Source organism: Melampsora larici-populina, assembly GCF_000204055.1.
Source record: "Melampsora larici-populina 98AG31 unplaced genomic scaffold MELLAscaffold_42, whole genome shotgun sequence".
In the NCBI taxonomy this organism is placed as follows: Eukaryota; Fungi; Basidiomycota; class Pucciniomycetes; order Pucciniales; family Melampsoraceae; genus Melampsora; species Melampsora laricis-populina.
Genome location: NW_006768806.1, coordinates 563,431 through 591,169, shown reverse-complemented (window position 1 = coordinate 591,169; position 27,739 = coordinate 563,431). Strand labels below are relative to the sequence as shown.

At 39.1% G+C, this 27,739-nt stretch overlaps 8 protein-coding genes across 8 annotated transcripts; 6 read left to right on the top strand and 2 right to left on the bottom strand.

Moving 5' to 3' along the window:
- Nucleotides 1–1,955: 1,955 nt before the first annotated feature.
- Nucleotides 1,956–2,273, top strand: MELLADRAFT_38607 (uncharacterized protein; the record flags this gene model as incomplete). Its single annotated transcript, XM_007414313.1, has 1 exon — nucleotides 1,956–2,273. The coding sequence occupies one exon, from the start codon at nucleotides 1,956–1,958 to the stop codon at nucleotides 2,271–2,273; it is 318 nt and encodes a 105-aa protein (XP_007414375.1).
- Nucleotides 2,274–3,120: 847 nt separating this feature from the next.
- Nucleotides 3,121–3,863, top strand: MELLADRAFT_27538 (uncharacterized protein; the record flags this gene model as incomplete). The annotated part of the gene is made up of 3 exons (XM_007414314.1): nucleotides 3,121–3,187; nucleotides 3,274–3,403; nucleotides 3,479–3,863. Coding segments are annotated over 3 exons (582 nt in total), but the record flags the coding sequence as incomplete, so codon positions are not given.
- A 3,249-nt stretch (nucleotides 3,864–7,112) lies between these two features.
- MELLADRAFT_110228 (uncharacterized protein) lies at nucleotides 7,113–7,888 on the bottom strand (the record flags this gene model as incomplete). The annotated part of the gene is made up of 6 exons (XM_007414270.1): nucleotides 7,113–7,160; nucleotides 7,317–7,400; nucleotides 7,459–7,474; nucleotides 7,503–7,588; nucleotides 7,699–7,758; nucleotides 7,859–7,888. 6 exons carry the CDS (start codon nucleotides 7,886–7,888, stop codon nucleotides 7,113–7,115), a joined length of 324 nt encoding a protein of 107 aa, XP_007414332.1.
- A 279-nt stretch (nucleotides 7,889–8,167) lies between these two features.
- On the top strand, nucleotides 8,168–11,216 carry MELLADRAFT_75483 (uncharacterized protein; the record flags this gene model as incomplete). Its single annotated transcript, XM_007414315.1, has 5 exons — nucleotides 8,168–8,723; nucleotides 8,824–8,910; nucleotides 9,009–9,789; nucleotides 10,229–10,233; nucleotides 11,160–11,216. 5 exons carry the CDS (start codon nucleotides 8,193–8,195, stop codon nucleotides 11,214–11,216), a joined length of 1,461 nt encoding a protein of 486 aa, XP_007414377.1.
- A 356-nt stretch (nucleotides 11,217–11,572) lies between these two features.
- MELLADRAFT_38648 (uncharacterized protein) lies at nucleotides 11,573–13,339 on the top strand (the record flags this gene model as incomplete). Its single annotated transcript, XM_007414316.1, has 5 exons — nucleotides 11,573–11,828; nucleotides 11,900–12,092; nucleotides 12,193–12,496; nucleotides 12,576–12,995; nucleotides 13,091–13,339. Coding segments are annotated over 5 exons (1,422 nt in total), but the record flags the coding sequence as incomplete, so codon positions are not given.
- A 693-nt stretch (nucleotides 13,340–14,032) lies between these two features.
- On the bottom strand, nucleotides 14,033–14,327 carry MELLADRAFT_91445 (uncharacterized protein; the record flags this gene model as incomplete). The annotated part of the gene is made up of 2 exons (XM_007414269.1): nucleotides 14,033–14,177; nucleotides 14,269–14,327. The coding sequence occupies 2 exons, from the start codon at nucleotides 14,325–14,327 to the stop codon at nucleotides 14,033–14,035; spliced, it is 204 nt and encodes a 67-aa protein (XP_007414331.1).
- A 1,310-nt stretch (nucleotides 14,328–15,637) lies between these two features.
- On the top strand, nucleotides 15,638–18,796 carry MELLADRAFT_110225 (uncharacterized protein; the record flags this gene model as incomplete). The annotated part of the gene is made up of 7 exons (XM_007414317.1): nucleotides 15,638–15,781; nucleotides 16,513–17,124; nucleotides 17,194–17,432; nucleotides 17,506–18,002; nucleotides 18,068–18,150; nucleotides 18,245–18,496; nucleotides 18,572–18,796. 7 exons carry the CDS (start codon nucleotides 15,638–15,640, stop codon nucleotides 18,794–18,796), a joined length of 2,052 nt encoding a protein of 683 aa, XP_007414379.1.
- Nucleotides 18,797–22,788: 3,992 nt separating this feature from the next.
- On the top strand, nucleotides 22,789–23,582 carry MELLADRAFT_66407 (uncharacterized protein; the record flags this gene model as incomplete). Its single annotated transcript, XM_007414318.1, has 3 exons — nucleotides 22,789–22,861; nucleotides 23,063–23,142; nucleotides 23,202–23,582. 3 exons carry the CDS (start codon nucleotides 22,789–22,791, stop codon nucleotides 23,580–23,582), a joined length of 534 nt encoding a protein of 177 aa, XP_007414380.1.
- Between the last annotated feature and the right edge of the window lie 4,157 nt (nucleotides 23,583–27,739).

The window sequence follows — 27,739 nt, the reverse complement described above, 5'->3', positions numbered from 1 at the left end:
TAATTGATTATTATTGTCATCATATTATAAATGTCAATTAATTATTGCCAAAAAAATATTCTATTTGCCAGGAGAGTGTTTAATTCTGGAAGTGTAGGTAGCTAAGCCTAGGTCTTGATTTTGTTTATTTGTTGGGTAACATGGGTTTAGTTATGTTATCAAATAAGATTTCATCATCATCAGCATAGGATTGTAAATGTTTGTATTATGTATGGTACATATGTGATCTTGGATCAGAGCTTTCAACTTTATTTTTGCTAAAGTGTTTAAATTTCTTAAGACACTGGTTAAAGACATGGTCATTTGTTGGTTTGCAGTGGAACTTAAACAGCCAGAGCCAACATGTAACAGTATAGGCTTTTGCACAACAGTTTGGCTATGTATCTTATTTGTGAAGTCTTAATTAGAGACATTGTGCTGCACATTACTTTAGATACACTGGTTGATAGGGTTTCTTAGTCCATAGACACTTCAAGTAATCATGACTTGAAATAAAGAATGTCACGTGAATAGACACCATTTGTGAATTGTGAATTATCCGGGAATGAAGATCCAAAGAGTTTGCCATCCAAAGCTCCTAAAATGACTATGTAAAAAGAAATGATTTCTGATTTCTGATATATACCCAGACTTTTAAAGCTCCTGATCTATACTCTTGCTTTGATGATGCTTCCACAGCAGCTCAAGATGATTTGGTTTTAAGAAATTTAAATAAATTTGTTTTACATGAGATCTTATTTGATCATGAGTAGAAATTGATTCTCAAGTTAATTCTTTTGCTTACTCTGAAGCTCAGTAATCTTTTCACTGGAGTCTGGATCTCTCATTTCTCAGGTTGTTTGTTTATGAGTTGTATGTAAAACAGGCACAGGAACTGAGGTTACATGTCTAGATGTCACATGGGTGTATCGAATGCCATGGTCAGGTCGATTGAGTATGTCTTTATTGATGAAGTTTGACAAATTAGGATTAAAAAATGTAATCAATCGATATCATATCATCAAGAAAACGATATCACTTTCAACTTTATCATCCTCAACTCAATCTCATGATCTCAGTCTTCTTAATCGATTTCTGAAATATCCTTCAATTCACTCAAAAACATCATCCACTGTACTTTACAACAAACTTTACAATGCAGCCTATCCCCAGCGGTTCAGAGACCTCTCCCCAGGCCCAACAATTCACATTTCCAGCCCATCCAGACATCAGCCATCGTACGTCGCTATCATCTACACTTATCTCGAAATTGTGACAAAGACCGTCCGTGGTTGGTGCCTGATCAGGGACATGAGCTAATGTTATATTATTTTCTATTCTCGATTGCTTGCCATCTCTACATTCACTGGTATAAATCAATGTTAATTGTGATGTCCTATCATCGCTCACCTTCCAACGATTTGATTACACTTTTTATTCAACCCTTCAGCTTTGGCACCATCTTCATCAAGTTCATCTCTCAAGATACCACCTGAACTTTCAACTTCAAGCACTTTTCGCGACACCAATATGATGTCTCCTACTCAAGAAGCCCTCCCAATCCTTAGCCCTCAATCTAAACCGAACGCTCATCTCCTTATCTCTCCTCAACACGAATCAGACCCTACACTTTCTAAACAAGATCCTGAGTCACACATTGGTTCATCAGAGACCGATGATTCTGAAGGCTCGGGGCCGGATTACTTTACTTCAGATTCTGATGAAGAAGCAGATCCTTATTTTGAGTATCGTTTGTCAGATAAACAAAAAGCTAAACGTGCTCGTCTTCGAGCCGAACGAGATGATATCAAACCTAGTTATTATTATGGAGAGAAAGAAGCGGAAGAAGAAGCCCTTCGTAAAGGTGCGGGTAAACCACATCTCAAGAGAAAAGGTTTGAGAGGTGTGCCAGTCTTCGAACCACGGTAAGTTCAAGATTACAGAAATCATAATGTGATCTCATCAACTAATCTTTCATGCTTACACACACACGATGTGCTTCCATCGAACCTAGCATGGATCAATTTGAGGACTTTTATTCGTACATCAATAAAATCGATCGTTGGGGCATGCGCTCTGGCATTGTCAAAATCATTCCACCAAAGGAGTGGTCATCTCAGCTACCCAACCTAGGTCAAGAGAGCCTTAGGACAGATGGACAAGGTCAAATGTTAAAGCAAGCTCGGATCAAATCTCCAATCAGTCAAGTCATACAAGGCAATCGCGGTTTATTCCGAGTGATGAATGTGACCAAACGTAAAAATTACAATGCTTTAGGTATGTTTCCTTCATGACTAGTCTGATCTCTTCCTGTCATCTAACCATTGATCTACGTCTGTAGAATGGTATGACCTTGCCAACAGTGCCCAACATCGACCGCCTGACTTTATCGGCTCAGCCGAGCAATCTCACTCGGACCCTTCTCAAGCAGAGTTTGAATGCTCCCTTCGTGCTACTCGTTCTACTCGAAGCAGTCGTCGAAATATCACCCCCGTCACCCCAATCTTGTGTAAGCAGCCTGCCAGTCGAAAACGAAAACCTGCTACGCTGGCCCCAAGTGTTGGGACCCCCGGGAGTGTGATGGACGATTCGACCAGGATCGACACCCCGATAACTGCAGTCCCTGATTGCAACCTCTCGAATGCTCTCCCCCAGTCGCAACCTACAAACTCTGAGTTGACAAACTTGGGCGAGATTCACGCTTCATCGGCATCCGCCAACTTGGAAAATGTCGAACCACGTCAGGCTTCCTCGCAGCAGCCATCACACAGCCTAGACGTGGCTTCAATTGTAGAAACGACTCCTCCACCCGACTCTATCAAAGCATTGTCTCGAGTACCGAGTGCTGAGGACATATCTCAACACGATTCACACGCGACCGTCGATAATGTTGAACAAGCTGGGGACATGGATCACAGCGTTTCGCGAGCGGGGCCTGACTTGGCAGATACTTCGATCTCATCTTCCTTGGAAGTCCCTGTCAATCAAACCCCCGATCAAGAATCTAGAGTCCCGAAGCAACCAAAGCGGGCCGGACCACTTCCACCCTCGGACGAAGAATGGGCCAAATTTGTGACTTGCTATGATAAGTTACCATATGGAGCGCAACGATCTGATTACACTGTCAAAGCATGTCAAATCATTGAACAGGAGTACTGGAGAACTATCGGGAATGGTGGTGAACCGATGTATGGTGCTGATACCACTGGTTTGTTATATATACATCTTACGGCGATCTTTTGGACTTTGATCCTGATTTTTGACCATATGCTTCGAACCTCATTTTGGATTCAGGCTCCTTGTTTGATGAGCGAACCAAGCATTGGAATGTGGCGAACCTGGACAACTTGCTCAATAGACTAAAATTGAAGCAGAAGATACCTGGCGTGAACACACCCTACCTGTATTTCGGAGCATGGAGAGCGTCAGTCGCTTCTGCCCTGTTATTTTCAACATTCTGGCCGCTTTCTGACTCACATCTCTGTCACCCACTATGTAGAACTTTTGCTTGGCACGTCGAAGACGCTGACTTGTATTCGATCAACTATATCCATTTCGGTGCCCCTAAATTTTGGTATTCAATCCCTCAAGAACACAATGATCGGTTCGAAAGCTTCATGGCCTCTTCGTTTGCAAAAGAACGTTTTGCGTGCCCTCAGTTTCTTCGTCACAAAGCCTTTTTAGCTTCGCCGTCGGTACTGAGCCAATGCGGTATACAATTGAATAAAGTGGTCCATCTCCCTGGAGAAATCATTTTGACATACCCATATGGATATCATTCGGGATTCAATCTTGGTTATAATTGCGCTGAGAGTGTGAACTTTGCTAATGAACAATGGATTGAGAAAGGCAGGGTCGCTAAATCGTGCAAGTGCATTGATGATGCGTATGTTCATGTTTATTCTTGTAGTATGATTTGATTTCAATTTGAGTATGATGGCTGACTTTTTGCATTTTTCTCAGTGTCACTATCAATGTCGATGCATGGCTACGAGAGCATGACGAAATGGTAGAACAAAATCTCGAGACAGAGCGGAAGAAGATGGAAAAAATTGAACGGGTCGAACAAAAACGCAAGCGGGTCTCGGAACCAAAAAAACCGAAGCAGCCGGTCGATCCTGAAAAAGCTAACAAAAAGAAGAAGCTGTCTATCGTCCTTAATGATGGCAAGCAAGATGCCGCCAGCACCCAGACATCAACAAATCCATCGGAGCTTTCAAAGCTACCACCACCACCGAAGAAGTCCAAATCGACTTCGAACGAGACTGCTTCAACTGCTCCTCGAAAGCTGGCAAAGTCCAAAGTGTCAGCCAAGAAGGTTTTCCCATGTGCACTGTGTCCTGAACAATCTGAGGAGGGCCTTCTTCGAATAATCGAAGATCCTCTTCCCTCACCCTTGGATGTCCCTGCTCAAGTCCTCAACCCTCCGCCCGTTGATCCGGTTCCAACGACGTCAGATTCTATCATTGAAGGACGTCTACCTGTACAATATGACAACTTTATGGAGCCTAAACCCTTGGGTGAACCACTTCCGTCTAATCTGACTTCCATCGTGGAGCCCAGTCCCACCATCTCGATACCAGCCATTACCACCACAAGTGTCGCCATGGTACCTTCTCAGGAAAACAATGTCGCACCCCCTGTCAAGTCCAATATCACGATGAAGCCTAAGCCGATTCGCCGAGCTCACAAGGTCAGTACCACTCGATTCCTTTGGTTGTTCTGTAGCAGCTAACCACTAAACTATTTGGTTGATCTCTATAGGTTTGCTGCCTGTTCACTCCAAGTACATGGATCGAGCAATTACCCACAGGTGAGGAGGTGGCCATGGGAGTTGGCCAAATCGAAAAGGCTCGTTGGGCTTTGGTAAGTCACATTCTCCGGCTGTACATCTTCCGCTTTTTGGTGAACTTATCCCATCTATGTCGGTTTTGTAGAAATGTCAGCTCTGCGATGAAAAGATGGGCGCCAAAGTTCAATGCACGAAGCAGAAATGCACTAAGGCGTGTCACGTGACTTGTGGTTTGAAGACAGGATTCTTCCTTCTCGATGCACAACTGGTTCATGAAGGTCAAGCTTATAGCCTTCTTGATCCACCAACAACCGGATACCCAGCCGAACTTGACCAACAGCAAGAGCCACAGCTTGTGGTATTGTGTAAACAACATAATCCGCAATATCAACGAGCAGAAGCGGAACGAAAATCAAGAGAGTTAGCAGAGAAAATCGCGGCTTTCCTTCCTGGTCAATTAATCAAAGTCAAAACCAATAAGGGAGTTTATCAAGTCTTCTATCATAGTCGGGATCCAGAGAAGCGAACGTTGCGAGTCACTTTTGAAGATGGGAATGCATCTGATATGCCTTATGCGAGAGTTTGCTTTGATCCTAAACCTCGTGAATCGGGCAAAGAGAGCAAACCTAAAGCGGATGCCAAGGTCACTAAGAAGTCTAAGCTTTCAGGTCAGTACGGATTTGAAACTATCTCGTAGTCGATGCTTTTGGTTTCTGATGTAGTTGTGTTTTTAGATGGATCGACGGCTAATGCGCGAGCACCGAAGAAGTGTAAAATCGCCCCGCCGATGGTCATGAACCCTGCGATCAACCCCGAACTTTACGCGCAAACATCGTACTACCAGCCTTCCTCTGTGGGTTTTGAACCTGATCTGGTTCATCGAACTGGATTTGATCCTCAAGCCATAAGTCAAGCGGCCAGTGCATCTTCATCAAGATCAAGTTTAGCAGGACATTTACCATCACCACCAGAAGCCAAACATCCACCAGAAGCTCTTGGTTCATGGGATCCTCAGTTTCAAACTCATGGACTTAATCAACCCACTGGGTTTCCGATCCCGACTTGTTCTACAACCACTCTTGTGGGTTCACTTGATTTTTTTGATGATCAAAAACTTAGGTTGTTAGCAAACCTTTCGACGGCTCATATTGAACCTTTGCTCACTCATCAGTCTCATACACCTACTGATCTGATTGATCCTAGGTTTCATACATGAGGTTTTTTCAAAGTGGGTTTTTTTTTTTGATAATCTGGTCAACTTTAGAACCTCAAAGGGTTTAATCTGATCATAAGTTAGATGAGAAAAGTTTGTGTGTTTTTTTTAGTCAGATGTATATTAATTTAAAATGGATCGATTTGTGTGTTTTTTTTTTCTTTCGATTGATGTGTTTCTATATATTCAAAACGGTTTACTTTTTTTTTTTTTTTAATTTTAATTTTAATTTTTCATTTCGAATTTAAATTTGTATTTAACTTTTTTTTGTTTTCGTAATTTCTTTTTTGATTTCTTTTTACATATGATGATGAATTTTTTAAACCTGTATTGTTGTTTTCAGTGCAGTGAACAGTCAAGCAGAAAATTAATAAATTTCCAAAACTCAACAAATTTGAAAAAAACAGTGTATCGAAGTTTTAGTCTTTTGTTTTGCTTTAAGTTTGAAGTTTTGGTGTTTGTTGAGTAGTTCTGGTTTTTAATGAAACTTTTGTTTGGTATTATGATTATGAAAGGTCTAAGGGAACAGCGGGGTGATGACTCAAAGACTTTGATATTTATATCCTATATTGAATCAGTTTTCGTGGATCATATTGCCTAATAAGCTGGCATCAGAATGAACTATTCTCTAGGTATTTGGAATACTTCTTGAAGAGGACTGCAACTTGTGGAGGATTACATCAACGAAAGCTGGCGGATCAGTCAAGAGTTTCTTATCTTGCATCAAAGGGGGGACTCAGAAGTTCATTGGGTAGGTACTATGTAGCTGATATACCTTTTCACAAAAGAAATGTATAAGATGTACATACATCAACTTTACCAACCAGGACGTTTCAAAAAGTTGACTTCCTGTGTGATATATGTATGGAGAGGAGAAGCTCAAGAGGTGCCACTGCCTCTGTCATGCCAGTTATTCTTTGTTATTTTCATCATCTCGTCAGCACAAATTGAGACCCTCAAGGTAGTCCATATGTCAAGCAAAATGGTCAAAGTTTTTCTTCAAGCTCATGATCTCATGAGTCATCAAATGAATAAAGGTGAGGAATTATGTTAGGTTTGATAATTCGATTTGATTCATGATTCCATTGATGATGATGATTCAACTGATCCTACTATTTATTTGTTTAACTACACATCATTCTCGGGTGGAAAACCAAGCGTATGTACAAAAAAACACTACGAGAGTACTACAGAAATGAAATGATTTAGAATTGTTTGGATTTGGAAAACTATGATTGGAGGAATGATGGTTTGGATGATCGTTGGCCAATGTATAAGTGGTTAGATGGTTATGGACCTATACAATACAACCTCGACTTTTCATTTACGTACCGTGTGTTTAGTGGATTGGTCAAGAAAGGTTATGAGATCGTGATGATTAAGACTTGGGATATAGATCACTACTTCTTTCCAGACCTAGAACCAAAGTCAAAGAGAAGAGCCGTTCAGTACTTGGAACGGGATTAAGATGAACCCAATAGTCTAAAGATCTTGAAAATTATCAAAAAGATGACTGACTTCTTAATTCCACTAGTCACAAGTGATCCTTTACCAGCCTTGACTTGTAAAGCTTTTAATGCCTCTGCATCTGCTTTTTGTTTAGCCTAGAAAGGAATTTATCATCAAGTCAGAAGGAAAAGTAAAAGGAATCGTCAATATACTTCTCGTATATATCTAGATTAAGGGATGAAGAGATTGAGAAGTGGAAAGTTACCTTGAATGCTTTATCATCTTCGTCTTCTTCCTTGGGAGCCTTCTTGGCAGCTTTTAAAGGCTAATAGATTGTAATGAAATTAAAGGAAATCAAGTTCGGAGATCATCAGTATTTTGTGATGAGATATGGAGTTTGGATTGGATTAGAAAGAATGAAAGACTTTAGCTTTTCCGGCCTCTCGTCCTGGCATCTTTGGTTTGTAAGAGTGAAGTTGATAGATTTGATAGTTTGAAAGTTGATTGAGTTCTTGAGGATTGTTGAAGTCTGTTCAATGAAAATCTCCGAAGATGATAATCAGCTCGGAATGGATTTCAATGGCGCATATAACCATACAGTCTCATGCTCACTTATTAGCATCTTTCATTGGAAATTAGAGTCAGACCATAGTATGCTTATAGGTGTACTCAGTCTCTATTTTTTTTCATTTGAACTCACTTTAACCAATCAAAACACCAACCAACCAACCAACCAAACCGTATCATATCATATCAAAGATGTTATCAACAAAAAATCAAACTCAAATATCAACTCAAGATGGAAAACCATTAGCATCATCTTCAAGTTCTTCATCAAATTCACATTCAGACAACGAAGAACTCAAGCAAGATGACCAAGAAGAAGAAGAAGAAGAAGAAGAAGAAGAAAAAGAAACCAAAGAGACCGAACCCATCACCTTCGCCTCACTAGGATTAATCGAACCACTCTGTAAAGCCTGTGAATCCTTAAACTTCAAAACGCCCACCCCAATCCAAACCGAATCAATTCCCTACGCCCTACAAAACAAAGATATCATTGGACTAGCACAAACCGGTTCAGGTAAGACAGCTGCCTTTGCTTTGCCTGTCTTACAATCTCTTTGGGATTCGCCTAGTGCTTTCTTTGCTTGTGTGTTGGCTCCTACTCGTGAATTGGCTTATCAGATCAGTCAACAGTTTGATGCGCTTGGATCGACTATTGGGGTTAAGACTGTGGTTATTGTGGGTGGGATGGATATGATGAGTCAGGCTATTGCTTTGTCTAAAAGGGTTTGTTGATCTGATTTTCTTATATAAACAAAATTTGAAATGATTTTTTTCAAGTTGATCCTGATTGTTGTTAACATTATTATCAATTCTTGGAAAATAGCCTCATGTGATTGTGGCTACTCCTGGTAGATTACATGATCATCTTGAACATACCAAGGGGTTTAGTCTTAGGAACTTACAATTCTTGGTAAGTCAATCTTTGAGAATTTTTCACAATAAACTGATCATCACAAAACAGTTCAATATCTGATCTTAAATTTTGAATTTATATAATGATTTTTAAAGATTATGGACGAAGCTGATCGATTATTAGATATGGATTTCGGACCAGTGATAGATAAGATCCTAAAAGTGATACCAAAAGAACGTAAAACGTACCTCTTCAGTGCAACCATGACAACAAAAGTCGCCAAACTTCAAAGAGCATCATTAAACAATCCAGTAAAAGTTGAAGTCTCAGCCAAGTATGATACAGTCTCAGCTTTAGTTCAAACGTATCTTTTCTTACCTTTCAAACATAAAGATACTTATTTAGTTTATTTGGCCAACGAATTGAGTGGGAAAAGTTTGATTGTGTTTACGAGAACGGTTCATGATGCTTCTAGATTATCACTTATACTAAGGACTCTAGGCTTTCCTGCTGTTCCGTTACATGGTCAATTATCTCAATCTGCTAGACTAGGAGCGTTGAATAAATTCAAATCGGGTGATCAGTCTCTACTCGTTGCTACAGATGTGGCTTCACGTGGATTAGATATTCCAGCAGTAGATTGTGTGATCAATTTCGATTTACCAACGAATTCAAAAGATTATATTCATCGAGTTGGACGAACTGCAAGGGCTGGTAGATCAGGTAAATCGATCACTTTGGTCACTCAGTATGATGTTGAATTGTTACAGAGGATTGAAGGAGTGATTGGAAAGAAGATGAACGAGTTTGAACATCAAAAGGAACAGGTGATGGTTTTGGGAGAAAGAGTGGGAGAAGCGGCGAGAGAAGTGGCAAGGGAAATGAGAGAGATTGAAAGGAATGGAAATAAGTTTAATAGGAAAAGGAAGAGTGGTGGTGATGGGATCGGTACAGATCATGATCATCAAGATCAAGATGAAATTCATGGTGGTAGTAATTTTAAAAAAACAAAACAAAAACGTGGAAGGAAATGAGATAACAAAATGGATTATTTTATGGTTTTGGTTTTTGATTATGTTTGAGTGATTAAAGATCGTTACAGATTTATTTTATCTTTCACTTGGAATTCATTACGTTTTTTATAGTATAGATGAATGAAGTTTTTATTGAATTTGATGAATTTATGGTGAAGTTTTAGGATCATTTACATAGTTTGATTAAAGATGGTTTGAAATATAAAGCATAGAATAATGGTTAATGGTCGATGGAATCGTGTCGTTTGGAATTCAGGATCTTTAATTTAAGGAGTTTTGTGTTGACTGAGAGAGTCAGATTGGATTTGAAATTTGATGTTTTTGTAAATGAATTGGTTGAGAGATGGTAAGTTTTCTTGAGGATAGTATGATGACTTTGATGTCAAGAGGTGGCGTGTTGACTAGCTGTTTGGATGGTAGTGTGGAAATCTTTCGGATATGTAGGGTATGAGAATATTACTTCAAGGATGTAGTGGAGGAGGTCAAGGTGATGTAGGGCAGTGAGATTGAGGATACAGACAAACTTCCTTGTTGCTCAACTTATGATGAGATTTCAGTATTCCCTTGATCAATAACAAAGGGCACACTTACTTTTGAGTGTACAATACATATAGCTTTATCAACATCTTGTCAAATATCTCATAGGAAAACATAACATGAATAATGATCTTGAATGTCTTGTTTTGAGCAAGAAAGTAAAGCTATAGTGAGCACATCTCAACCCAAGTTAGAACATCAAGAAAAATGTATGTATATATAAACAAAATTGATAAGAATGAGAAGTGGCTCAGAGTTGATGAAATGCAAGATCTCTGAAGAGAGAAATGAAAGTGGTTAAGAAGAGGGACTTAAGGTACCACCGATAAACTCAAGTACTAGGGTTTTAATTTTGATTTATGTACCTAGGATGAGTTTAATTTTAGAGATTAATTTGAAATTAGATTTGACAAGGAAGCTTGAGCACCAAAACAGTTCAAGAGTAACTTGTTCAGTTTATCAATCAAGTTTATCAAAAATGACTAACCAATCAAATGGAACTATCGAAACAACAACAACATCAAGTCTTTCATCTAATCTCACCAAAGGTTTAACTAGAGGTCAATTAAAAAGATTAAAACAAAAACAAAAACCAAAGAAACTATCGATTCAAGAAGAAACTCATCAGGTTCATTCGATTTCAAAGGTTCATATCCATTCATCATCAAAAAACCTCATGACTACATTCTTCTTACTAACTTTCTTTCTCTTTCTTTGATTTCGTTTGATAGTCAGAAACCGAGCAAGATCAAAATGGTGATCGAAGTGAGATGGATTCTTCATCAGAGTTAGTGGATGAGATCATAAAGATCGATCAACAAGATCCTACCACATTTGAACTCTTTGCCGACGTGTTTGCAAAATTTCAGCCTGAGTTAAGTGAAGAGGATCAAAGAGTTGAGTTTAGAATCGATTGATTGATCGAAGAAACGAAGATCTGAAGCAAGGGTTGGCAGAGATTGATGGATTTTGTTTTGGTTTTTTTGGTTTAGACCGATGTGAATGGTGGTAAAGCTGAAGATCTTGGAAAAGGACAAGTGATTTATTCGGATGATGAAATGCCATCAGAGTAAGTAACTGATCATTTTCTCAAAATTACCAAGACATAATCTAATTACAACGAATCGAATCGAATCGAATTTAGTGGAGATTCAGATACACCTAAACCAGATATCTCCAAACGAAAACAAAGAAAGATGGCAAGATTATCAGTAGCCGAATTAAAACGATTAGTTAAAAAACCAGAAGTAGTAGAATGGGTAGATGTAGCAGCACAAGATCCAAAGTTATTAGTCCAACTTAAGAGTTATCGAAACACGGTACCTATTCCGGCACATTGGAGTCAAAAGAGGGATTATTTACAGGGTAAACGTGGGATTGAAAAACCTGCGTTTCAATTACCAAGTTAGTCTAAACATTCATGGTTGTTGGTGAATTCTTTTTTTTTTGACGAATCTTGTTGGTTTTTTGACAAGGTTATATTGCCGATACTGGAATTGCTACTCAGAGAGATGCTATTAAGGAAAAAGAATCAGAACAATCTTTAAGACAAAAGACAAGAGAAAGAGTTCAACCTAAGATGGGAAAGATTGATATCGATTATCAAAAGCTTCATGACGCATTCTTTAAATATCAAATCCCACCCCCGATGACAACTTTTGGTGAAATGTAAGATTAGGTTTTTTTTCGTCTTCTTTCTTACCCAACTCTTGATTTGAATTAAGAGGTTTTCATGTATTGAACTTATGATGAATTTGTTTAAGAAAAGGTATTACGAAGGTAAAGAGTTTGAAACGAAATTAAAAGAAAAACGACCAGGAGATTTATCAGAAGATTTAAAAGAAGCTTTATCGATCCCTCCATTGGCTCCACCTCCTTGGTTGATTGCCATGCAAAGATATGGTCCACCTCCGAGTTATCCTAATTTGAAGATTCCAGGTTTGAATGCTCCTATACCTGAAGGTGCTCAGTGGGGTTATCATCCGGGTGGATGGGGTAAACCTCCTACAGATGAATATGGACGTCCATTGTATGGTGATGTGTTTGGGCAGGTACCAAAGTATGATAACGCGGTAGGTGATGAACTGAACTGATTCGAAGTGTATTGATTCGAAGCTCATGAATTGGATTTATTGATGCGAATCTATCTAGTACGGAGAACCGGTTTCGAAAGAATTCTGGGGAGAATTGTTATCAGATGAAGAGGAATCAGAAGAAGAATCCGAAGAAGAATCAGATGAAGAAACAGGAGGAGCAAGTCATCAACCAGAAGGACTTCAAACCCCTACTGGATTAGAAACCCCATCTGGATTAGCCTCGATTACTTCGACGGTACCGGGTGGATTGGAAACACCTGATTTCTTGGAATTACGTAAGAGAAGAGAAGGTACTGGAATGAATGAATCAGATGGAATGGAGAATGGAGCTCCTAAGAGTTTGTATCAAGTGATACCAGAAAAAGAAAGTAAAGTCACAGGTTTTATGGGGAGTGAGAGAGTTTATGATGTTAGGGGGATTTCTCAACAAGGTCATAATGTTGCGATGTTGGGACAAGAAGATCGAGGGAATAAGGTAAGGAATGAAAGAGTTTTTCCTTTGGATTTAAATTTGAGAAGTATTGAACTGAATGAAACTTTGATGATTTTGGATTTTTCTTTGATATATAGCGTAAACAAACTGGAGTAGAAGTCACATTAGATCCATCTGAATTAGAAGGACTTTCAGAAGAAGAATTAAGACAAAGGTATGAAGAATCTAAACAGAGAGTGAATTTGAATGGATCGATTGGAAATCAACAAGGTGGTAGAGAAGATTTATCTGATTTGGTGGCAGAAGAATCGGCTAAGAGGAATAAAAGAGACGCTGGAGTTGGGAAACATTCGAATGGTAAAGAAAAAGAAAAGTTTAGGTTTTGATTGTGTTGTAGAAGAAAAAAGAATTATATATATCTATATATATATATAGTCTCATCATACATTGAAAGTGTATTTGGAAGAAAACTGGTTGTTTTGTCAAGCTCATTTGTTTTGGATCTTGGTGATGATTCTTTTTAAGTTTTTGTATTTATTTTGATTTTAAAAAGATTATAAGATACAAGTGACTCAAGTGATGAAACAAACCTCAAAAGGAAAATTGTAAAATTCTTTAAATTGAATTTTGTAGTCGGAATATGAAATTTTGGAGAAGGAAAACAAAAAGTCGTTCAAATGAGATTTGATTGTCTTCTTTAAAGTTTGGGAAAAGTTGAAGACTTTCTCAATTCGAAGTTTAAAACCAAGATTAGATTACTGCACAGCACTGAGGGGAACAAAGTAAGAATTATGATGATAGGTTGGTTTATGAAGAAAATCAATTGGAAGATGTCATTCATACAACATGCTAGTTACAGATTTGAAAAGTTTTTTTTTTTTTGGTTTTGTTCCAAGTCACAATTTTCTTTTTGGGATCAAGAGAGTAAGTAAGTAAAGGTATTTCTGCCAACAGAATCCGTGATGATAATAAAAGTTTTTAGAAAGAGATATATATATTTGGAGAAATTTAGACTGGAAAGACAAAGAGATCATTGGATGAGAAAAAGAAAAGGTCACGTTTTGTTTTTGTTGATTGGGTTACATTGCTAAACGATAACTGACATAACGACCAGCTGTTTCTGATGGTCTAATGATTCTTACGACTTGACCTCTTTTTAAACCATAGTATCTTGCTATTGGATCATTAAGTTGAATTCTAGGAAGTTGAGTATCATGAAGACGACTTCAAAAAGAAACCCAAACCAAACCCAAAAGTGAGTAAAAAATTAAGAGGATGATGATGATGAAAGAAGATGGAAAAAAGGAGAACTGACTATCTAGCTAATAAAGCGGCTTTTTCAGCTGGTTTCATCACTTCATGCTTAGGTACCATGATATGATGAGTGATGTTGACTAATAATTCGGCTTCTTGAAAAGCTTCTAAGGTGAATTGTTGGGCCATTGAAACGATGACTTTGTTGGCTGATGGAGTCATGGCTGATGCGTAGATTAGGATACCGGTTTCAATTTTACGTTCGTCTAAGACACCGATAAACCTAAATAAAAATAGAAAAAGTTGAGTTTGATCAATTGGTGGTGGTTGAAAGGTGGTTTTTGCAGGGGGGGTGATTTTTGTTTCAAAGGGGTATTGTGAATGAACAAGAACTTACTTTCTCATGGTTTTGATTCCTACTGATTTTTCATCGGTATAAAATATATAAATCCTTTCATCTGTATCAGGTTTTTGTGCAACGAAATTTAGGACTGATCGACTGTTTGAATGATTAATTTGAAAAAGAAAAGTTAATCAGAGATCAGTTTAAGATTATAGAAATTTGTGTTTGTTTTGTTTTGATTTGTAGTTTTTCTTGGGGAAGGGGAGATTACTCTACTATTCCACTTGAAAGTTTTTGCATTCTGAAATCGTTTAATGAGATTTTAATTTCATCTTCAGTAACTTCGTATCCCTTTAGATTTTGATTAATTTGAGAATATGATCAGTTCAAGTTGAGTTCTGAATGATTTTTGTTTTTTTTCTTCGGAAGAAATGTAATCAAGACTGACTCGATCTCTAACTAATTCTTTGATTGTACGATTCACTCGATGTAATCTTGAAACTTCTCTATCTTCATCCATTTTCGTTAAGTTTTCTTGATTCGTTCCTGAAAAATACCTTGAAGTTTGGTTTAAATGAGTAAGTTGGTTTTGATTGAGGTACGAATTCGAGTGTTTGCTTTTGGAGACGTGAATTTGCTTTTTTTCTTTTTCGAAAGAAACTGGTTGGTTAAATCTTTTCGCGTTTTGGTCATTAAGTAGTTAAAGCTATGGTCAAGACTATAGAACATGGTCATATGTCATCATGGCTATAAAGAGGTACTGAACTCAATACTGACTCGTCTAGAGTCTGGAGATCATCTTTGAGACTTCAATGATTGCATTGGAGGCACGTTTGGATCTTCTGCACAAAGTATCCGAATTATCTCAGTGAAGAGTGCTGTATATTTCAGGTCTATATTAATGTTATGGAAGAAGACTAAGAAAAGCTATAGACACAGAACCCAACGAGTAAAAGTCTTTTGCAGTGCCAGGATTGCTTTGCTCTCAATGTCTTTTGTGTCTCTTGATTTCTTCTGGAGTGGGGAAAATCCAACCTCTCATTGCACTGACATTAGATCTACTAATCGGTCTTCATCACAAAATCTAATGGAACCACCTCTTATGCTTAAGGTTTCTGTTCTGGCTTGGTTCCGGCGGCGATACGTGAGAGTAGACACGAAACCTGCCGACGATTTTTGGAAGGCCTATGTTGGATTTTCCTCTGCAATGGTATGGGCTGACAATTGGAGGGTAAGACAATTGAGAGCAAGAGATTTAGTCCCTTGACTGTACATGATCACACAGATTTCTGATCACTGTGGATTTGTCTATCAGCAAGGGTGCCATGCGATACTCTGAGTGCACATTCCCTGAAGCCATATATGTGTCAGTCATAAATATTTCTCATCAGCCTGCCTCGGTGAATGAGTGGGTAGGGTAGGCTCAAGTAAGGTTATTTGAGGGTGTAGTTTTGTTTTTCCTACCAATCAAGATCCTGAGATAGATTCAACCTGAATGAAAAAACACCTGAAGGATTGAAATATAGACTGTAGTCAGGGTATATAGGCTTAAAATTGATTGGTTAGATAACAATGCTTCTGATTGGAGTGAATAGAGCCTCGAATGAGGTCCCTTGATTTTACGGTGTTGATTGAAATCAGGATTTATCTTATGAAATCTCAGTCTTCACCTCGCTTCACCCGCTTCAACTTTCTTCTCTGATGTTTTTTTTGTCTTTGTTTACATCAGTCTCAGTTTCTTGTCTATAGTATAGTCATATCTCATTATAAATAGTTCATCTTGTGTTGTTTTTCAGTCCTTTAGTTTGATTTGCATCGTAGTCGTAAGCCTTCCTTATCTGTCTTGTCTGCTTCTTATCTTAGCTATCCTTTTTCGAAATGTATCAACTCTTCAACCATTCCACCTTTTTCGCATTCAACCTTTTCCTCTTCATTGTATATACTTCAACCCTGCTTGATCAGGTATCTTCTATCGGTTACATTCAGTGTCCTGCCAACTTTTCACTTCGAAAGGCAGGTACCAAGAGCTCTCAACAATTGAATCCATCTGAACTTCATTACTTACAGCGTCGTCGTCAACAAATAGCTGGTCCAGCATATGTGACTTTCCTGCGTAACGTCCAGCAAAGCTTGAAAGCTGCAGCGGCTGGAAAGAAGAATCGCCCCGAAGCCAATACCTCTACTCAGTCTCGACGCGATTCTAACAGTACTACGTCTAGTAACAGTGTATTACCTAAATACCTCGAAACCATCCTCGCCTCAAAAGATCTCAACATTCTACCTCGTACAGCTTTAGCCACCTCTGGCGGAGGATTCCGTGCTTCATTGTATGCGAGTGGTGTTTTGAATGCGTTTGATGGAAGAAACAAAACCTCAGCTCAGGTTGGTACGGGTGGACTTTTACAAGCTAGTGATTATGTTGTTGGTCTTAGTGGAGGTGCTTGGGTGGTCACTGCTCTCGCTCAGGCGAATTTCCCAACACTTTATGATTTAGCTCTTTCAGGACGTTCTCCCAAGGGCAAAAACACGGCTAGCCAGTTTGGAAGTCTTTTATTACAATATGATTTGTTCAGTGTGAGTCAAGTTGAATTATTATGAATTACTCTGATTGAAAATTGATGTAAACTTTTTATCAACCATTAGCCTGCTGATAATCAAACAGTTCCTGATGGTAAGGGAATTGAAGAGAAGAATGCAAAATATTTGGCCGACATTGCGGCAAGAATGGGTGAAAAGGTCAAGGCGGGATTTCATGTCACCATAGTAGACTTTTGGTCTTTAATGCTGCGTTATCATATCATCACTGGAACCACGGAAAGTAACTTCTTTGATCAATCTCTACCACACGGGATAGATGTCACTTTCTCGGGCATTCGAAATGCGTAAGTCGTTTTTTTGCAAAAACAAAAGGTTCAAGTCCAGTTTGATGGCTTATTTGTAATTCTACGGCTTCAGCCCTACGTTCCAGCGTTTTGAACAACCTTTTCCTATCATCACAGCTACCTCGCTCTCACCGCGTCAAGATGAAACAAAGAAACAACCTTCAGCCTTTGTCCCATTGACGAACACCGCTTACGAATTCACACCAATAGAGTCCGGAAGTTGGGACACCAACTTGGCTAGCTTTATACCAACAGAATATTTAGGTACACGCTTGAAAGGTGGAAAATCAGAAACTCAAAAATGTGCTCAAGGTTTTGATCAAGCTAGTTATCTTGCTGCTGTCTCTAGTAATATCTTTCCAAAGGTTGTCACGAGCCCGGCTTACCTCTCTAAACAGAGTCCAGTTTTCAAGGTCATGACTCTCATCAACACTACTTTTGGAAGCTTCCAGCCCGGTATTCCTCTCGATACAGCCTCAGTCCCTAATCCTTTTTTTCAGGAGGGGACTAACACTTATTTGGATAAGACATCAGCTGATCTTCGCCTCCTAGACGGAGGTTACGACGGCAGTACGTCTACCATCTTAGCCAACGATCATACCATCATTCTAATTTCAATGTCCTATTTATTACAGGTATGACGCCCTATCTACCAATGCTACAACCAGCCCGAAAGGTGGATATCATCATTGGTATTGATGCAGTGAGCTTAGCCAAGGTCAGTATCTCTTTATCAATGATTACCTTACATTTGTTCCCACCTAGTCCTTCTTGGTTAGCTTCTAATGTAACTTTCTTTACCTATGACGTAGGATGGAGCAGTGGGAAATGAGTATGCCACTGGAGATTCTTTACGAGCTGCATCTCATAGAGCTCAGCTTTCAGAAGGCGCCTATAGTTTTCCCCGAGTTCCAAGTTCGGAAGCCGAGTACGAGAAAATAAGATCACATCCGAATTTCTTCGGGTGCAACGAGCCTGAGGTTCCATTGATCGTATGGCTACCTAATTCAGCTCCTTTGGATGGATCAGCTGGTATCACGAACACATCAGTTGATCAACTTCAGGTAAATCAAACTCTATTTTGTCATCATCAGAGAGAATCATAGAAATCGAAACTTATGATGATTTTCTATTCTTAGTATCCACGTAAACAAGTCGAATCTTTCCTTGGCGCAGCTTCCGAGATTGGTTATCGAGGATTCCCTTCAGAAGAAAATATCAAAAACCGAGTGTTTCGTGATCCACATTGGTCTGCTTGTCTCGCCTGCGCTGTAGTTGATAGGTCTCGAGAGCGACAAAAAATTCCACGTGAAGGTCTCTGTAATCAATGCTTTCAAAGATACTGCTGGAATCCATCAAAATGATTTTTGCAGATCTGTTGAGATTCTTCAAGGTCTTACTGAACATATTGGAGCTTTATTTATTTATTCTCATTTCCATTGAACGGTGGTAGCGTTCAAAGTCAAGAAATTGGATTCAAACTCAAGTAAAACTCTTATGCCGGTAAATCAGATGTGGTGATCATTAGAATCATTGATGTATGGAAATCTATTTTGTAAATTTTGTAGTAGATTGTTTTTGGGTCAAGGGATACGGTTATTTATTTGTGGCAGTTGATTGAGATCAAAAAATCGACAGAACTTGAGTTTTGTAGAACTTCATGGTTACTGATCAAAGGAAAAATCTTGGAATAGTGATCACCTTTCTGGTTATGAAATCATGAGATGTTGTAGATGTTGTTAGCTGATGTTGTAGATATTTGTAGTATATGTAGAAAACTGAAAAAATCATAAAAAGCCATTAACCACAATTCCAAGTGTATAACGTAGACAACAAGATTTTTCGTGACTCTTTTGGTGTGAACTCGGAAAAAGGTTGGAATGGTCCTCTTGATCATCAAATGGAATTGGGAGATTAAAAGGAGAAGAAATTGGTACAAGATGGATATCATCAAAAGACAGTTGTTGAATCTGGTTTGGGTACTCCATGATTTGACCGCACCCAAGGAAGCTTCTTACCCCTTGTTGTGCAATATATCTCTGGTTTTTCCAAAAACATTGTATTCTTACATATTGGCCGAGGACGCTTTTTGTTCTATGAAAATCACCCAGATTCACCTAAACAATACACTAAAGCAAACATTTTTGGTGATTGTTTTTTTATTTGTTTTAGCTGTTGTAGGCTCCATTGTGGAGAGGTGGGTGGAAGATGATTTCACTGAAGTGCTACCATGAAAATCACCTTAGCACACGATTTTCATGGTAGCACCCACAGTTGAATTGTCGCCAACGCAGCTGGCCAGTGAAGTGAGTTTTATGCTGCGCTTAACTTGCTCAGCCATTGGCATTGCAGCGTTCATTCAAATTGTTTCTGGAACAATTTGAAATACAGCTGTTTGCATAAAAAATGCTGTCGCCCTTTTTCATTTTTGATTTTTTTTAGTTGCACTAAAAATTACCGATGTAAATTCTACATAAAGAGCAGCTGCGTTGATCATGATGTGCTGAATTTTAAAGGTTGCATACACAGCCCCCACTCACAAGTCACTGGCAGGGCAGTGCATCCCACTGAGCCTAGCAAGTTATGAGAAAGTCATGAGAAAGTTGTGAAATGGATATCAAGTGGATAACATCCATCAATTGAGAATTTGTTGAGAAGTGGTTGGGATACCACCAAAAGTGAGATGATGTCATACAGCATCATAAATCTGTACAAACCTGCTCCTGCATTTCCCCCCAAGAATATATAGCTTATTAACCTTTGTGACATAAATTGACTGAGTCATTGAAGTTTGAAAAAAAATCACCGACAAAAGATACTATTTTTGTACTATACCTGAGAATTGATTCTGGAATATCTTCCAGCTTCATCAATATACATACACAAAAAAATTGATATTCCTTTTGAAAATATGTTTCTCCACATTTTTGTCCCCTAAAGCCTTCCTGTATGGGCAGTATCTCTATATGTAATTGTGGTGTGTACATGAGCAGTCAACATTTTGATTGATTCTTTGATTCTAGGCAGAATATGGCACAGTTTATGGCAGAAATTTTTGTAAAATACCATTTACATGTATATCAATCAAATTCAGAGTGATTTTGGCAATATGTTCCCTCAAAATTTGTCTTGGGGCAAAGAACTTCAGGAAATCAAACTTGCAGACCCATTCAGGAATTATATGTAGAAATCCTACCCATACAGGGAGGCTTTAGGGGACAAAAATGTGGAGAAACATATTTTCAAAAGGATCATCAATTTTTTGCAGAGTGATTTGTTGTTGGTTTGAATCTGATGGTTTCATTGTAGTTGCATTCATTTTGATATGATTTAAGAGATGAAGAAGGAAACATTTGAAGTTTGAATTGATGAACGGATGAATCAAAATTGCAGGTGATGAAAACAGGAAATAAATACATATGCATGTGGCATAGTACGGTTTTGGGAAAGGTGGAGATGGATTTGGCTTGGTATGTTTGGTAGATTTTTCAAATACCAATTTGGTATAGGTCCTGTAGATTTACTGGATCTCTACTGATTCTTTACTGAAAAGGTACGTGCCAATGTGTACTTTGCACACAATTGGTGATTTTGAGGCTTGGCACTGTAAATTTCAGTCAAATATACAATACCAAGACCATTTACAGCAACAATAGTGGATGAGGATCTTTTGCAAACTTTGCACCCTTGAAAAAGTTGAGAGCCTACTACAGCTCTTATGTAGACTCTACCTGGGTAATTTTTAGTGCAACTTAAAAAAAATAAAAAAATAAAAAAGGGTGACGGCATTTTTTATGCAAACAGCTGTACATTCTTTGGTTGATACTTTCTCGCTTCATGATCAATGGCGACGGAAACCACAGACTCCTATCTCATAACAGGTTTGCAAGGTTTGAAGGTAGGTAACATTTTCTCAGTCTGCTCAGGCAAGGGTGTCAGAGTTCAGCCCGGTATGTTTGGACAACACATAGAAGTTGGCAATATGCGTAGAAGTGCGTAAAGAAGCTACCTCGGACTACCAATTTTTGGGAGACCAATAAAAGCCCTTTCTTCTTTTTGAATAAAAACTTTACCTTTGAACACCTTGCCTTTGACCATCCCCTCCCCAAACTTCAATCTTGCTGGTTTGTGATATTTACCCAATTGTCTTATTACTTTTGTTGCTCTTCTTCTCTTTATATGTTTTTTGTTTACTAGAGCAATTTGGACAGCACTGACAGGTCTCAGGTTGCTCCATTGCTACCTCTTGTTGCAGGGCTGATGATGAGGATTGACAGATTTCAAGCTCATCTCAGCCCATTATGTGCTTTCATCTCTGATTTTTCAATATTCTCTTTAGTTTTCTCCCTCCCTTCATTTTTGTCATTTCTAATTTTGAATTTGAGGAGAAAATTGAAAATAGATAGATGCTCAGTGCTGTGCTGTGATGATGATCATGAAAGGGTATCAACCCTTGATGCTTATAAAATCCATCATACAAGTTATTAGTGGCACACAAACATGAACACCCAACCTAAAACCCCCAAAACAATTGGGTTGTCATGGGTTTTGTCCATGGGTTTCCAGGTTGGGTGTTCAAGTTTATGTACCACTATTTTTCTTAAAACACCATTTTTGTAATCTGAGCAGCACTGACAGGTCTTAAACTGCTCAATTGCTATTAAATTGTAGGCTGATGACGAGGATTGACAGGGTTCAAGCTCATCTCAGCATGCTATATAGAACTGATTCATGTTATTGTTTAGGAATGGGCCCATCTCGGACGCGTGACAAAATCAATGCCAAACATTCCAAAGGACCATATGACCAACCTCAAGATCATCAGTATATTGATTTTTATTTTTTATCTGTATAATTGACTTTTGCTCTTTGGTCTTGTACAGGAAAAAAACTGTGGACGCCACATGTTGACCCAAAATTTAAAACCAATGTCCTCACTCACCATTATCCTAACAACTACATGTGAAGTTCAGTCTGCAACCAATACCTTCGCCAAACACCACACAATATCACACCTGAAGTGATTGGTTATGACATTTCAGTTGTATATTTTCTAGAAGAGACTGATCATCTGCCAATTGGGTGCATTCCTCAATCTGTTGACAAGATACTCTTTGATTTTGATAATCTCCAATCCCTCACAGGTAGACAAAATGATCTCAAGATATGTGCTTTACACATCAAATCCACAATTGGTTCCTACACCCCAAACACTACCCAAGATAGACCTTTGGCTCTTTGGTATCCAACCCTCAAAGCTTTGAATCTCCTCATCTCTGAACGGTCCCTGTCCCTGCGTGCACTACCTTTCAATAAGGCTGCGGTTCTTGTTGATTTGGCTGGTTGAATGCTTGTCATGGCTTTACCTCCTCAACCTGTGAAAAACTTGGATCAAAACATAAGCAAACCTAAAAAGAGCAGTAGTCACAGTATGTCTGGTTACGTACATCCATCTTGGTTTTCTAGCTTATGATGTGTACAAGATTTCACAAAGTTTTCTTCCATCACTTAGGATAGAGCACTGAAAGCCTTTGAAGGCGCTGCACAAGTTTATGCTCTTCCCTTCTTCAATGGTCCTACAAGTGAAGATGTGCCCTCTAGCCATTTGAATCAGCCAAATCTTTGTTGAGCAAAGAACAAGCCTGTACAATGTTGGGGTGCTGTGTATGGATTGCTTCCTTGCGAGTCATTTGGTTACCCAACACAATGGGTATGTCATTTCAGAGAGTTATTCAATCAAAAGTGTGGCTGATTAGTTTTCCCCTTTAGAACCTTTCTAGGGCCAACACTGAGATGCAATTGGGCATGGAACACCAAGGATATACTATGGATGATATTGGAGAGGGTCCTATGGACGATCAGTACCTGCCACAAATTTCAGGTCTTGGGGAGAATCATGTATTCCAAAGAATCAAGAATGCTTGCATCCGGTCAGAAATCCTTTGGCCCTATGAAATATTGAGAGCTCTCAATGCAGCTGTAAACCCCAAGACATATGCGGCAGCGGAAAGAGTCACAAGCTTCATTCAAAAAACCGCCGGCCTGTTGCTTGCTGAGCGGATCAAGGCTTTGCACAACAAGGTAGTACAAGGTCAGAATATTTGTGTATTCATTCATATGTTTTGTGCTTTACAAAAGCTGGAAAGCTGACACCCACATGGATTTGATAGGACAACAGATAAATTACAATATGCAAGTTTCAACCCATAGAGATGGGAAGAATTCAGACCTACTTGATTCTGTTTTCTTTTACAGTCAAAATTATACTGGTGGCAGGTTTTTTTTTGGCTCACTTGGTGTCAGCCTTTGCGCTGACCTGGGTTACTCTGTCCATGCATGTTTCAATCTTTTGGACCATGGTGTAAGCCAAATCTTACAAGGGCCCAATAGGACCCCGGCTAGCTCCTATAGATGATAGGGACGAGAAATCGGCCAAAATCACCTAATTCATTCCTGTTTTTTCGGGTTTTTGGACCCACTAATTCCTTTTTGGTCCCTAACCTTAAAAAAAAGTTCTCAAGTTTCCATGAGATTTATTCCTTCAGGACCCTAACATTCAAAAACTTGGTTTTGAGCGTTTTGGGGGATTTGTTTTCTTTTGAAAAATTTGGAAAAAATGACATCTTTAATTGCTCAATCCAAACCATACAATGTGTATTTCAACTTGATTGAGTTCTTCTTGAAGGAAAAAAAGAGACAAAATAATATTTCACACAGTTCAAATCATTTTTTAGTTTTTTGTGTAGCCAAATCAGCTTCAACATGAGCAGTGTATTCAGATTTGCCCATAATGGTGAGCATTGGTCGCACATTGAGAGGTAAAAAGATTGCACCATTCTCACCTTCCAGGTCTTTGAGATCATGAGCCGAAGTTTTTGGAAATACGTAGTGCACATTAGCACATTCACAGAGGGAAAAGGTGAGACGATGTGAAACTCCATGTTGATACGACGTCAATACAACTGCTCCTGGATCATAGTAATAGACCATGAGAGCCAGATAAGAGATCTTGTTGTTGAGAGACACCTCAGTCTCTCGTACCTAGGTTTCAGCCGTGGTGAAAGGTGAATAAGACTCTAAGTATCAAATCACTTTACATACTAAAATACAGTAGTTTTATTCAAACTTAAGATGTCAGACTCAAACTTAAATGATCCCTATTTAAATTGCGCCTCCCCCTTTTCGCGCTAATACTCTTTTCCTTTATCCGTCTTCTTACGGAAAGGAAAAGAGTAAGTTCAACCCCTTCACTACATTATCATCAATAGTCTCTACTCTCCATTAGTTTGATCTTCAATATGACTGTTACTAATTATCATACTGTGATGTTATCTTTTTCTTTTTCATCTGAATCATTGTCAACGCTAGATCTTACTGAACTCATCGTGTCGACCCTTTTCCTTATTTTATATTGTGACCTGAACAAACCTTATAGGTCAGATACATAGTCAACTGGTCTATTCTTTCTATTCTCTTCATCTAACAAGTAGTGTCCTTTTTGTACTTGTCTATTTCTATCTTTTGTTCTATATAGGTTAGTGTTTCAGGTATTGTGACGAGAAGTGATTGAGACTCACTTCTAGAAACTGTCACGGGAATTCAGGTGAAATTGATCCGTCTTCTTACGGAAAGGAAAAGAATCTTACTGAACTCATCGCGTCGACCCTTTTCCTTATTTTATATTGTGACCTGAACAAACCTTATAGGTTAGTGTTTCAGGTATTGTGACGAGAAGTGATTGAGACTCACTTCTAGAAACTGTCACGGGAATTCAGGTTAGTGTTTCAGGTATTGTGACGAGAAGTGATTGAGACTCACTTCTAGAAACTGTCACGGGAATTCAGGTATCTCGACAAAGGAGATTTGTCGCTTTTCACGGTAGCGGGAGCTTGGTTCAGCTCTTAGTTATTTCATTCGAAACGCAAATCCATGTCAGGAAGAGAAGAAGCACTTGACGATTCCCAGTTACCAACACCTGCATCCACCCCAGCTCCATACTCAGAGGATACCGACGAGACTTACGCCGGATCTCAGACAGAAGATCAATCAGAGAATTCAAATTCATCCGAATCAGCTCATTCAGCGCATACTACTGTCCCATCCGCTAATATGGCTACCACTGCACCAATTGACACCGATACGCCCGCTCAACGTCAGTCAATCAAAATGAATTCAATCTTACATAAGATTACCATCAACATCAAGTTATCAACATCCAACTATGTTGCCTGGTCCGACGCGATTCGTTTTGGATTAATGGCCACGTCCTATGACCATTATCTTGACTCAGAAGATGCTGGAGGTACGGGTATGGACCCCGAAGTCTTATCAGCCACCAAGAAAGCCTTGTTTTACTGGCTACTATCTAGTATTGATCTTACTCAGTCCACTCGATTTATATCAATGATATCAAAATTTGAGAACGGTATTAAAATTACGATACCGTCGCCTTCTTTACTGTGGAAGACGATCCGCGAATATCATATCAGTAATTCAGAGTCGGTCAAACTCATGTTACGAAGCGAAATCACTGATTTGTCTCAAACCTCCTCAAAAGACTTATTAGAATATATTGATATCTTCAGAGCCAAAGTTGACGCTTACCTAGGTTCAAACGGTGAAATGTCCGAAGAAGAACAGGCTCGCCAATTTGTCCGATCACTCAACCAAAGCTGGGCTGAAAAAGGCTGTGATTTATTAGACGCAGGTCATGTCAAATTCCGAAACCTCGAAACCGAATTGAAGAAAACCTACCAAACTCGAAAAATGTTTTCCTCCAATCGGCAACAGTCTAGTCGTATCGCAGAATCTTCCGAAGCCAGTCAAAGCCGCCGGACTGGAAGATGGCAAACTTGCAGTAAGACTAAATGCCTAGGTCAGGACCATCCAACAAAACCTCACGATCAGTTGGAATGTTACCATCACCCTAACAATGCCAGCAAAATGGAGTCATGGAAACGATCCAAACAAGAATCTGGAGAATGGATCGAGTATCCACGTGGTGGCCGTGGTGGAGGTCGTGGTGGTTTTCGTGGTAGAGGTCGCGGTGGCCGAGGTGCTCATCTAGCCAGAGGATTAAATCATCATTCTAATCTTTCTGATTTCCCAAATTCAGAAGAACTCGATATGGCTTTTGAAAATCTCAAACTTGAAGAAAGAGAAGTTAGTTACCGAGTAGAGATTGATGGAAAGTTTTCATGCTCGGCCGATCCTCAAGTAACCTGTGCTGGAGATAAATGTGGTTCAGTCGCTCTGATCGATACCGGAGCTTCGCATCACATGTTTCATGATGCGAGCTTATTCGAATCCGCTACATTAATGGAAAATCATGACCCCGGTGCTAAATTGAATCTCGCCGGAGGAGGTGCTACTCTCGATATCCACTCAATTGGGAATGTAAACTTATTAAATTCTAAAGGAGAAATCATCAAGCTGAAGGATTGTTTATATGTACCCGATTTATCCCGAAACCTCATCGCTGGAGGTCGTTTGCTGAGAGCTGGTGCTGTTACGACTGTGCTAGAAGATCCTCATTTTCGAATCAATCATGGGAAGAAGGAGCTATTCATAGGACAATTTATCGGAGAAGGCAGTATGATGTACGTGGCCATAAGATCACCGGTCAGTCATCGTTCACATCTATCATCAATATCAAAGTCGAATCAACTCACAATTTTGAAACTACACTATTCATTAGGCCACCCAAGTGAAAAGTACCTAAAAAGAATGTGGAGCCTTGGTTATCTTGATGATGTACTTCCTAAAACTGTCACTACAAATGATTTTGAAATAATAACAAGATGTCCAGTATGTCCTTTAGCGAAAAATCATCGCCTACCATTTTCATCCACTAGGCCTAGAGCTATCAAATTCCTAGAAAATGTGCACGTGGATTTGAGTGGAATAATTAGAACTTCTTCTGTCAACCAAGAGGAATACTATATATTGTTCACAGACAATTATAGTAGTTACCGAGTCTCTTTTGGCCTACCAGACAAAAGTGCCGAGACCGTCTTTGAAGTCTTCAAACGATACATCAGTTTTGCCAAGAGACAGACGGGTGAGAAACTTAAGATGTTCTCATTTGATGGAGGAGGCGAGTTCATCAACGGGCTCCTTACTCCATACCTGGAAGACTTGGGTATCATCACTCGTGTTATGTCTCCTCACACTCCGGAAGAGAACGGCGTGGCTGAGCGTTCAAATAGAACAATCAACACAAAAGCTCGTTGCATGATGATACAGTCATGCATACCAATTAAATACTGGTATCACGCGGTCTCATATTCTGTCATGTACAGAATCAA